General features: G+C 30.4%; 1 protein-coding gene across 1 annotated transcript; it reads right to left on the reverse strand.

Moving 5' to 3' along the window:
- Positions 1-3,350: 3,350 nt before the first annotated feature.
- LOC131654777 (GATA transcription factor 12-like) lies at positions 3,351-7,056 on the reverse strand. Its single transcript, XM_058924709.1, has 2 exons — positions 6,557-7,056; positions 3,351-4,225 (listed from the first exon to the last, which is right to left on the reverse strand). Exons 1-2 carry the CDS (start codon positions 6,836-6,838, stop codon positions 3,536-3,538), a joined length of 972 nt encoding a protein of 323 aa, XP_058780692.1. The 5' UTR covers positions 6,839-7,056; the 3' UTR covers positions 3,351-3,535.
- Between the last annotated feature and the right edge of the window lie 6,520 nt (positions 7,057-13,576).

Raw genomic sequence — 13,576 nt, forward strand, 5'->3', positions numbered from 1 at the left:
CATAGCCGTCTTCTCCGCTGCCGTTAATGCAGCAGTCATGGCTGCCTCACCCTTCAACGCTTCCAAGCAACCCTGATGAACCAGTAGGGCTTTCATCTTCAAGCGCCACAGACCGAAATCGTTCTCTCTGGTGAATTTTTCAATCTCATACTTTGTTGAAGGAATCTTCTCCACGCTCACCGCACCAATTTGTTGTGAAAAACGATGTTAAGAACAAAGTATAATAGGGAATTAGGGAAGACAATAAGAACACAATAATTAGTTATAACTGTTATTCTTTCTTTTCTCTTTAATCAAGATTACAAGTTTACAAGAATAACAAATAACCCTCTCACCCTAAATTAGGATTTGCAGTATGCAATGATGAGAGACTAGTATGCTATTTATAATAAAACTTAACATACTAACTAATGGACTTTTTCCACCCGACCCATTACACAAGCTAACTTAATAAACAAGTTAACTTAACAAATTAGGGTTTAAACACTAAAACCTAATTTAATATGCTAACAACTCTAGCATCTTCGACACCAGCATGTGAACAACTTTCAACTTCATGCTTAATCCTGTCGAACCAAAAAGTTACCCTTCGACCATACTAGAGTTCGATCCAATATCTCACATAGACAATAAGCAATCTCCATTGGAGATGCTCTTGTTCAATTAAGATTTTATAAAATTGTTTCCTTTTTATTAATTTTTCTAATATCATTTCTTCTTTTTATGTAGGATCTTGTTGCAATTGGATTATAGCATAATAAAGTTGTTTTGAGGGAAGACATCTTCGAATCCAATAAGAAAGAAAAAAAATTGAATTTGAAGAGAAAAAATTGAGAAGATATCAAGAAAAATTATATTCAAGAAATAAAATATAAATAGGCACAGTTGGATGAAGCATCAAAATGCCACATAAACATGGACAAAACAAATATTATATTATTTACTATGACTTTTAATCTTTTAATTTTGATAATTTTACAAAAGATTTATACTCTTTAGGATAATTTTGATTTTTAATTAGGCTTAATGCACTTTTGGTTCCCGTAAGTTAGCGAGTTTTTTATTTTCGTCTCTGTAAGTTTTTTTTTGTTTGACTCCCTATATTTCACTTTCGCGTTTGTTTTAGTCCCTAAAATCAAAATCCGCTGGAAAATTCGCAGGAAACCTGCAGATTTTCCTGTGGATTTTGACTTTAGAGACTAAACCACAAACAAAAAGTAAGGTATAGGGACTCAGACCCAAAAAAATTTACGGGAACGAAAATAAAAAACTCGCTAACTTACAGGAACCAAAAATATATTTAAGTCAAAAATTTAATATAATAGTCACATCATAATGAAAATCAATAAATTTCTAAATTTTAAAATGCGTCAAGTTGGCCCATAATTTATATTGGCCCAGTAACGGATTAAATTATGAAAAATTAAAATAAAATAATGTTTAATTGAATTTAACTTGGGCTTAAAATTTGATATGGTCTAATAACGTGCTTAATCGAAAAAAACCGATTTAATAAATCGATCCGATGTGAACCGAACCCCAAAAAAACCGATATTCAGAAAGGTCGAAAATCAGGTCCATATATCTCATCCGAGGGTTGGTTCGGTTTTGGATTGTGGACCCGAACCCGAACCGAACCGTTGTCCACCCCTAACTTAAAGCATAAATAACCAACTCAAAAAAAAAAAAAAATTAAAGAACCACTCTAAAAATGGTAGTCCCAATTCTCTACATGCTAATCCCAATTCTCTACATGCTAATCCCAATTCTCATACGTACTCACTCTCATCCCAATGGCCAGTTGCATTTCATCTCTATTTAATTTGGAAATGCTTCATGATCCAAGAGAAATCATGTGATAAAAAAAGAAACAAGCACCCTCAAATTGAAGCCACGAAGAGATAGAGAGTACAAAAGAATTTTGGTGATAGCCTTAAAAACAAATAACAGAGGGCGGTGGTAATAATATATGTAGCATTCATTCAACTCATAAATCATAAATCACAATAATAATACCAACTACACTGTCTAGTAGTGACTATTGACTACTGCACGAGGTGATGGAAGAGTGTCATGTGACCACCGCAATACTAGCCTCCTCTCACTCTAATAATGGACTTTCAATTTAATATACACTTTTTTATTTATATTCTCTGCATTTCCTTTGTGTCTTTTTATAATGTCTAGATTTTTCAGATAAAGAAAAAGAAAAGAAAAAAGGGGAAAAGATTCATATTTAGATGCTTATTAATTTAATAATGATGATGCTGATGCAATTAAGTAATTGGACTAACGTTAATATTCGTTAAGTAGTGATATAATATTCCTCTGGATTTGTGTTGCCTGACATTGTACACATGAATTAATATAAATAAGATGTATGAGAGAAATTGAAATCTCCAATTTCTCCCTTTGCGGTATACTTACTCAATTCAACTCAATCACCTAATTAGTTAGAAATACTACAATCACGTGGGGGTTGAGAAATTGTTGTGATCAACTTTCCTTTCTATATCTCTCGTCACATGCACTCTTTTGTCTGCATACTTTTTTTTTTTTTTATATTAATTCAACTTAGTTTAGTGTTATCGGATTTAGTGTTATCATCTAAAAAATATTATTAATATATAAATATTAATCATTTATTTATATTTGAAAAACAATATATAGTAATACTATTTAAGATTGAATTATATAGTAATCATTCACATTTATTTAACTCGGATAACAAAAAAAACAATTGAATTTAAACTCAAATTTTTAGATACAAGTCTTGTATTTTATCGGACTTTTCACACGATCAATATGTATTAGCCTATTTAAACGGTTCTAGACAATGTAAATATTAAATAATTCAATTGATAATATTTAATATTATATAAAAAATTTATAATAAGTTTGATTTATTCTAACTAATGATAAAGGTGGTTCTATATAAGTTTTATCAGAATATTTTTTAATGTGGAATTTGATTTTTGTATGTAAAAAAAAAATGAAAACTAGAGAATATTAGTATATTTAAATGAAAGCAAGTAGTTCCCAACGGTAACAAGTTAGAACTCGATGCACAATGGTAATGACTTTTAAAGAATGCAGATAAGATAGAACAGAACACATACCTATAAAACTGAAGAAAAAAAAACTATAAATATATTTTCGAAGATATTAACTTTTTTTATCTATAAATATATTTCACTAATAAAATTTTAAAAATTAAATTTATATACCCATATCTTTTTTGGAATGACGTATATAATGTTTGAGTGAGAAACACTATATATAATATAGTAAGTCATGAATTCAATTACTTGCAACTTAATTTGCTAGTGAATTAAAAACAAAAGGCACTCTAAAAAAATTGAAGAAACTATTATTAATTTAACCAGTCATAAACTAGAAAAAAAATTAAAGTTACTGAAAAGCAAAATTAAGTTCCTGACAAAATTAAGTAAGAAAGAAAGAAGTAAAATTAATTGTAGCTACAAAAATAATGGAAGCAGCGTTGGACGTTTAACTTTCCAACCACATCACCGTACTACATGAGGTGCGTGAAGTCAGGTCCCACGTGTTGATGGATCAAGTACTCATCACCGTTGGATGGTCCATCAAACATAATGTTGTGATGATGTTGGACTTGTAGTTGCAACATTTGGTGATGATGGACCTTCATCATCTCCTTCTGGCGCCGGAGTTCTTGCACCTTCCGGTGCGAGTTGGAGTGTTTCGTCAACACGAACGTTGGGCTTGCTGCAGGCCTGTATTCAGGTACGAGTCGTCCTGACTTATATCTGACTCCGCAGGCGTTGCAGAGTGTTTTTGGACCTAGTGGTCCAGTGCGCCACTGAGGAGTTTTATCAGTGGCGCAATGAAGACACTTGCGACCCTCACCATCGCCATTGTCTCTTTTTCTCGGCGAGGGTTTCTTTGGTGGAGCTATGACGTCTGAGGGAGAGGATGCAGTGGCCGTGGTGACGGTGGACGGCGAGAGAACTAGAAGACGAGAAGTCCAGTTGCATGGAGGGCCACGAGGTCGTTTACTACGAGCTTTAGCAGGCACGGACACTTGAGGAGGGTGTAAGCTTGAGTTGGATTCTTCGTTTGCTTTTGATGCGGCATCGTTTGATGCCTTCAAGCCAGATATCAATTCTAGTTTCTGTAGGTCCTCACTTGAGAATGATTCTTCATCAAATTTGGATAACCATTCTAGCTCCGCAAGATCATCATACTGTATCACAAATTAAAAATATAATTATTTTTACATGTGAATTAACAAAGAAATATTTAACATATGTAACATTATTCTTACAAAAGTCAATTAAAAATATATATTTTAAGGTCATTTAGATATTTTAGAAAATATTTTTTTATTTATTATAAAAATTTCTACTTTATTTTTAAATATTTCTTATTTTATTTTATTTATTTATATATGCGATAAAATAGTTAAAGATATAATTCGAAAAAATAATTTATAATTTATTAAACTTTAAAATAAAATAAAAAAAGATAATTTTTTTTTTTTTACAAAAGCAACAATTATAAAGTTGTAGAAAGAGTTCCATCTAGGTAATTCGAATTCTTTTATAATTATTTATAGATTTAATTTGTATAAATATTGATTTTTTTTTGCATATACATATAATACTATACAGAAATGCTATAATGCTACTTGTTTAAATTTATTCTTAAGATAATTTTATAAATATGTGTTAATAAGTGTGTTTTGCTTATTATATTATTTCATCACATTTTTCATTGAAAATCAATAGTTTATATATTAATATTTTATAACTTTTTTTAAATCTTTTTTCAAATGTATTTTACCTTCAACTTTACATTGAAATTGTTGAGGTGTTTAATTTTTTTTTTATAATTTATGATTTATATTTTTATCTTTGAAGTTCTATTAATGTTTTTATATAATAATATATCATGTTTCACAAATAATATATTATTTAAAATTATTGAACACTTCAATATTCTTATAATTTAGTTGTATATCTACCTATCATTGAATACTATGTTATTTTTCTATATTTTAAATATTTTGTCTAAATGTAAGACTCAACAGAAATTTATTGATATTTAAAAATTTATTTTTAAAAATGAATTTATTGATTTTAAATGTAAAAATGATAGAAAGACCAAAAATAGTTGAATTTAAAATAGGAATATTAATTTTGTGAATGAAGTTAGAGATTAAAAATTTTAAACAGTATAAAATTTAATCTTTTCTTTTTCATTAACAAGATTATATTAAATGAATAATAAATTTTTAACGAAATGTTAATATTAGATATAATTGTACAATTATGTTTTTTGTATAAATATTAAATATCTAAAATGCATTTAATAGTTTAAACTTTTGACTAGTTAATTATTTTTATATTTTAACATAGAGAAAGTGAACTACTATTTTGTTCACTCATTATCTTTTCACGCATGTCTCAATACATGAAATTGAAAATATGTTCCCTCCATCTAAGAAAGGAGTTTGCTTATTTCACACAATCTTAAATAAAATACTCTAGATATTATTTTTTCAATAAATTTATTTAAATAATTATGGAATTAAAATTATCAATAAATAAAAGATTAAATTTTAATTTTTTATAAAAAATTAAATTATAATTAATTGCTGTAAGAAAAATAAAGTAATAAAATTATTCTATTCACCTCACAATAAAATCTACATTTCCGTTTATGAAGAAAAAAAATTACATCATTTCCTTTAATTTAATTAAATTAGTTTTTCTGAATTATATATATATATATATATATATATATATATATATATATATATATATATATATATATATATATATATATATATATATATATATATATATTAAAAATAAAATTACATTACAAAGTAAAATGACAGTTTTATTGAAACAATTTTTTTATAAATATGATAATTACAATGAAACAGTACAATTATATATAAAAAATACAAACAAAATAAAGGAGAGATTGAATTTGTTCAATTTATTTTTTTTTCATTGTCGTAAATTAATATAATTTGTCTTAAGAAAAGCTAATTGTTCTATATGTTAGGTGTACTTTAATTATCAGTACGACAGTCCTATAAGTACACACTCTAGTTTTTACACTATCCACATATCCACATAGTGAACAATATTTATATTTTTGGCCAACAGTATTTTTATAATAAAATACAGTTTTTTTTAAATACATATATAAAATTGTTCCGATAACACTTTTACTATTTTATTAACTAACAAAATTGATATATTAATCACTTATTTTCCATAATTATAAAAATGGAAAAATATAAATTTATTTAAAATAAATTGCTAATAACAAATATTTTTATAATTAATCAAATAATTCAATAATTAACCACATAATCTTATATTTATGTTAAAAAAAGCCTGTCTGTAATTTTTAAATTATTTTATTTCATTTTATTTCAATATCTCATTTTGTATTTATTTTTGTCTTTGAAATATTATTATTCTTATCTATAAACTAACCAACTACACAAATAATAAATATTATAGACACCTATATTATACATATGACACCGACGTACCGGGACGGAGAGTTCGCCGGAGAAAGGCTCATCAACAGAATTCTCCATGAAAAAATTGGAATTTTCATTAGTTTCAATCGGTGGAGAATTATCAGAGATGGTAGGAGGAGAATCAAAAGCAGGGTCACCAATGGCAGCATCATCATCATCATTAGAGAAATCAAACAGATCTTCAACAACAAAGTGTTCAGAAGCAGCAGAAGCAGCAGCGTTGTTTACATTGGTTGTGGCCAAATTATTGTCGGACAAAAAGGTGGTTTGGAAAAACTCTTGAGCTTCCATGAGTTACGTACGAGGTGGTGATGTTTGTTTGTGTTGTGAGGTTAATTTAGAAGCTGAAAGCAGAAAATGAAGTGAGAAAGTATAGGAAGTTGGAGAAAGAAAGTGTGAAAAAATAAGTGGTTAAGAATTTGAGAGAGAAAAGCTATTTGCGTTAAAACGGGACAATCAGACACCTATGTATGAAGTTGTTTTGTTTTTTTTTTATTAGCTTTTTTGGGGTAAGAATGTGAAAGAACAAAGTCTTTTCTTTTACTACTAAAATAAAACTACTATAGTGTAAAATATTGATAATGAAGCTTTAATTGAGTTCAAAGTTTTTATTGGTTTGAGTTTTACGTTGGTGCCCTTTTTCTTTTTGACAAAATACTTAAATTGTACAGTACTTGGTCAATACTTGTTATCCTTTTTTTTCTTCTTTAAAATTGTACAGTACTTGGTCAATTACTTGTTATCTTTGCTTTCGTAATGTACGGAAACATTTTCAAGTTACTTTTTTACGTCTAGGTTCATTTTTAAGCTACTGGTTTTTTTATTGGAGATAATATAAAAAAGCTTAAAATGATAATATAAATTTACTTCTATACAAATAAAAAGTTTAATTTTTATGAACTTATATGTAATAAAGTTTTGTACTTTAAGAGAATATAATTGTTATGCACTGAGTAATATTTTAAATGTGATTAAAAAAAAGTTAAATATCTATTAAAATTTAATGATTATGATTAATTGACATTGTAAAATTTATTTATATTATCAATGCATTTCAATTAAATTCTAATTTTAATTAACGGTGAAAAATAAATAATGGGTTAAATAAGTTTTTGGTCTATGTAAAATTATAAAATTTTGTTTTTGTCCCTATTAAAAAATGATATATTTTGGTTCCCACAAAATTATTATGCACGTAATTTAGTCTCCGTTGTTAAATCGATGTATATTTTTGAATGATTGTTTTAGAGACATGTTTAGAACGTTATAAAAAGTTCCTCGAAAAAATAACTTAAAATTTGATTTTTTAAGTCGAAATTTGCGTTACTTTTATCATTATATTTTGAAATTTAAAAAATTTCATATTTAATTCTTCTCATTTAAAAAAAAATAATTAGGTAAAAAAATATTTTATAGTATTCTAAACACGTATGAAAAAAGATTATTCCAAAATTTTAAAGTTTAAAAATAATTAAACAGTTTTCAAATTTTCAAAACTAAAATTGCATGTATAAAATTTTGTAGGAACTAAAATAGGTAATTTTTTTATGGGGACTAAAAATGAAATTTAAGATATTTATAGGGACTAAAACATATTTAACCCATAAATAATTAAAAATTTAAGGGTTAAATATGTCTGGGGTCCTCATAAATATTTTAATATTTAATTTTAGTCCCTCGAAATTTTTTCTTCAAATAATGGTTTTTCTAAAGTCTTACATTCACAATTTTGGTCTACGCCGTCTATTTGGTCTAATGGAGCTGACGTGGCACGCCATGTCATCTGCATGGTTGACTGCAACAATACCTTCAACACAAAGCCATAAAATTCATTGTTCTTCAACAATACCTTCAACACAAACCCAAAAAATTCGTCTTTTTACCTATGACATCTTGACACGTACGTAAATTTGTCATCCTCTAGCAAAATGATAGATTTTTAAGACTTCTTCTTCCTTCTCTAGCAAAACATCATCTACTTGTTTTTCAAAAAAAAAAAAATTCAAAAATAGTACGACCATCACCAACGAATCCTTGAAAAGAAGTTGGAGGAAAATTATTATTTCAACTCAAGTAATTCATCCCAGGCTCAACCTCAGAATAATTTGAACCTACTTCTTCAACCACCCATACATCAAACATGAAAGATCCAATATCTAAGGAAAATTTCTCACATACTAGAGGATCCAACCCACGAGTCACTTTCAACCTAATATCTTCAAAAAAGATTTTCCAAGTTCACAATCAAAAAATCTAATTTTCTATAAACTAACTGGATGAAGAGACTACAGATTTCATATTTCATATTAAAATCACGGGAAAATAATTGAATTCCTTTAGATCAAATTACAGTGATAATAATAAAAAGTGATGTCTCGGGGGAGGGGAAGGCCACCGAAGAAAGGGGTGTCTCAATCGCTGAGAAATAGATGCTCAACTGAGAAAGGGACGACGAAGGACATTGATCGAAAGGATGTTGAAGATGTAGTAGTGGTTAAGGATGCAGAGGAAGAAGTGGATGAAGCGATTTTGGGGAATTCTGAAAACCCTAAAATAGTAAATGAATAGAAGAAGATGAAATCAGGAGGATGAGAGAAACTGTGGACGGATGTGATTCGAGGAAACAGGAATTCTACAAATGGCATGTCGATTCAATACTTTGCACCAAAACTCAATGACAGATTAGTGGAAGCAAAAATTGAAGAGGAGGATGTTGAATCGGAGATTAGGTTTTGGGAAACGTCACTGATAATGTATGTTATTGGAACGAAACTAAGCATGAACGCGGTACAAAATTACATGAGCAAGACATAGAGCTTTGTTGCATTACCAGAGATGTACTACAGTGATGTAGGATACTTCGTTTTGAAGTTCAAGTCGTGCAAGGACATGGATGTAGTCAAGATGAAGGAACCATACACAATCCATAATATGCCAATGGTGATCATGGAATGGAGATCGTATTTTTTGATTGAAAGGGATATGTTGAGAACAGTTTCGATTTGGGTAAAACTTACACAATTGCCATTGTTCTTGTGGGGGAGAATAGCCTGGGGAAAATCGGTAGTATGATTGGAAACCCTTTGTTTACTGATGAGTGCACAACAGGAAAGTTAAGAGTCACATATGCACGAATTTTGGTTGAGGTGGATGTAACACAAAAATTGTGTGAAGAGATAATAATCAAAGACCAGAAAGGAGAAAGGAGAAAGCAGAAGGTGGAACGAATGGAGACCTCAGTTCTGTGAACAATTCCAAAAATTTGGACATGTCTACGACAAGGTAAGAAAGCTTCTTGTGAAGAAATGACAACCAAAGCAAACGAAAGAGGATCATAAAGAAGGTACAATTAATTTCGATAATGAAGAGGAAATAGCTCAGGAACAACCATAGTTGCAGGAAGAGAACCTCCACATACCTAATGATGCAAGAAAATGGACAGAGGGGAATAGGAAGAACAAAGAAAGAGGGAAAAAGGTAATGATATAAACTCATAATAACTTGTTTTGCTCTAATGGTTTTGGTACCTTAGGTGTTTGGGGTGACCTTAAAAGGACCCCTATGGGAGGTCCATGATTATTTCATGGAACATTAGGGGGATACATAAAATGAAAAGGGATAGAGAGGTTAGCTCCCGTCTCTCCAATCTAAATCCTCAATTTCCATCTTGGTAGAGACTAGAGTAAAAGAGAAAAATGCTGAGAAAACTAGAAAGATTTTTGGTAATAAATGGTCCATTATGGGTAATTATAGGGATTATGAAAATGGAAGTGTTTGGATCCTTTGAGATGGTAATAAATTCAAGCTAAGGAAGGTAAATAGTACAACCCGGTTAATTTATTGTGGGTTCTACAATGTTGATGGGGTGTTCATTTACTGGTTGACATTCATCTATGCTTTGAATAAGCTAGAAGAGGGAAGGAATTTGTGGAAGGATATTGATGACATTGGGAAAACTCAATAGGGACCATGGGTGTTAATGGGAGACTTTAATAATGTCTTGAGTACAGAGGATAGGTGTGGGGGAAAGCCTGTTAGAGAATCTGAGTATATTGACTTGAGCACGATGATGGATAACAATGGAATTTTTGAAGTAGAGAGTAAAGGTGATAATTACACTTGGTTCAATAAGCATGTTGATGGAGCTATTTATTTTAAAATTCATATTCATAGCAAACTTGGAATAGAACCAGCAGGATAATGAGATGAGTGTGTATGTGTTGGAGCTTGGAGTATCTGAACATGCTCTTCTCTGCATAAAGGTTGATGAAGATAGGCAGAAGTAAAAAAGGGTGTTTCAAATTTATTAATAAGGCCATTGATATGCTTGACTATAAGAATAATGTTGGTAAGAGTTGTGGGAAAGCTACTAAAGGTAATCCTAGTAGTGTCTTATGGCACAAGTTAATGAGACTCCAACCTGTGATAAGGAAGCTTAGCAAGCCTTTGGTGGGAATTAAGAAACAGATAGAAAAAGCGAGTAGAGACCTGACTGATGCTCATCAAATTCTGTGTACTGATAGAATGAATAAAAACCCGATCCAGTAAGAGAAGATAAGCAATGAAAAATTAATACAACTTAATGATAGTGATGAGCAGATTACGAGACAACGTGCAAAGATTGAGTGGATAAGACTTGGTGATGGAAACAATTTGTTTTTACATGCAACTCTCAAAAGCAGACAGAAAAGTAACATGATCCACAAGTTATATAGGGAAGATGGAAAGCTGATTCAAAGTCAGAATGATATAGAAACAAAGATTCTCATGTTTTATGGATCTCTCATGGGAACTAATAAAGCTACGAGTAAGGGGATTGACACTAAGGCCTTAAGGAGAGGTAATCAATTAAATATGGAGCAAAGTTCTAAATTGGTGATCTTAAGAGCCCAGGGGTTGATGGCTATGGCGCTAAATTTTTCAAGCATACTTGGAGTATTGTAAAAAGTCATGTAATAAATGTTGTGATGAATTTTTTTTCAACAAAGGAATCATGGACAGAAGATTCAACAAAACTTTGGTCACTTTGATTCCAAAGCATGAGCATGCTAGAACAATTAAGGACTATCAGCCTATATCTTGTTGTACTAATGCGTACAAGATTATCTCCAAAGTGATGGCTACCAGAATGGGAGGTATTTTGAGATGCATCATCAGTAGGAATCAAGTTATGTTTGTGCCATGGCAGAATATCCATGATCATGTTATGTTAGCGTATGAGCTTGTTAAAGGGTACAATAGGAAAGGTGGAATGCCAAGATGTATGTTACAAATGGATATACAAAAATCCTATGACTATGTGGATTGGAAAACTATGAAGGCAATTTTAGATGAAGTTGGTTTTCCTAGGAAATTTACTCGATGGATTATGAATGTTGTGGAAACTGTCAGCTACCAATTCAATATAAATGGGCAATATTCTAAGAAAATGGAAGCTAAAAAGGGTCTTAGGCAAGGGGATCAAATATCCCATATGCTTTCAGTCATAATGATGGAATACCTCCATAGGAAGTTGGATGATCAACACATAATTCTTGATTTTAACTATTGTAGCAAATGTGAGAAAGTGAAGATTGTTGACATTAGCTTTGCGGATGACCTACTTTTATTCTCCAGAGGAGATGAAGTATCTTTAAAATTAATGATGGACATGTTTAATGCTTTCTCTAAAGCAATTAAGCTATTTGTTAACCTAAATAAATGTAAATTGTATTAAGGACACATGGATAGTAATGTGGACAAGCAATTATGTGATATAACTGGCTATGATGTTGGTTATCTTCCTTTCAGGTACTTCTGGATTCCCTTACAAAGCAAAAAGATGACAAACAACCAGTGCATGAGTCTGGTGGATAGAATTGGTGAGAGAATAAAACATTGGCGTGCTCATATGCTTAGTTGTGCAGGGCACACTCAGCTGATCGATAGTGCGGTTTTCAGTACTACAAACTACTTGTTTCAATGAATTTCTATTCTTAAGGATGTCACAAAGAAATTTGAAGCTCTATGTCGAACTTTCTGGTAGATCGGGAATGGTGCTATGTCTAGAAAATCTCCCCTTGCATGGAGAAAAATCTGTGAGCCAAATGTCAGGGTGGGTTAAATGTTATGGACCTGAAGAATTAGAATCACTACTACAAAACGTGTTAACAATAACGCCATGGTCACCACAGTTCTTCACTGCACCGTGGTGACATCCCTAAAACAAGGCGCTGCCATATTATTTATGTTTTTGATTAAAAATTAATTGTATATAACAAAAGTTGAGAAGCCACATGTGGTAAAACCATCAAGCTTTGATGGGTTCAAACCTCATATATATATATATATATATTATTCATTTAATGTTAAGGCGCATCTTTTCTCTTTTATTTATTCTTATATAAAAAACTTAAAGGGATATGACTACGGTTTGTACGTTCCACCGTTGTGATATATTTATAATAGATAAATACTTACCATACGACTGGTAGATAACTGTTGAGAAATAATTAACCCATATATGAGCAAACTAACTCTCGCTTATTGACAGCGGCATCGTTTCCTTCACAATAGAATCCTAGCAGCCATTTTTTCTCTTCTTCTTCGCCATTAGTCGTGAATCTTCTGCTTCATACGTTAAGGTATTCTTCTTATTACATCTTCTCCATTAGCCATTATCTCGTTTGTTGCATGTTATTTTTTATGATTAATTGTTCTAATTTTCTCATATTCGTCTTCACTACCTTAACAAAGACCATACTCTGGCTATGGTACATATTATTTGTGTAGCTACAGAAAAAAGTACAAGAAGCATGAAGTTATGATGGAAACTTCATCCACCTTGTATTTTTTTCATAGCTTCACAAATAAGGTGTTTTTTATGGTTATTGTAGGACTCAACAAGAACAACACATTTTAGTTAATGAAGAAACAACAGCAGCAACAAACTTCATCTAGTTTGAGATACAATGAGAAGAAATATAAGAAATGTGAAGTTGTTGTGTAAGCTTCTTCCTCCTTATATTTCTTTTTTATTGCCTCACAAAC

The sequence above is a fragment of the Vicia villosa genome, linkage group LG3, assembly GCF_029867415.1.
Source record: "Vicia villosa cultivar HV-30 ecotype Madison, WI linkage group LG3, Vvil1.0, whole genome shotgun sequence".
Classification (NCBI taxonomy): Eukaryota; Viridiplantae; Streptophyta; class Magnoliopsida; order Fabales; family Fabaceae; genus Vicia; species Vicia villosa.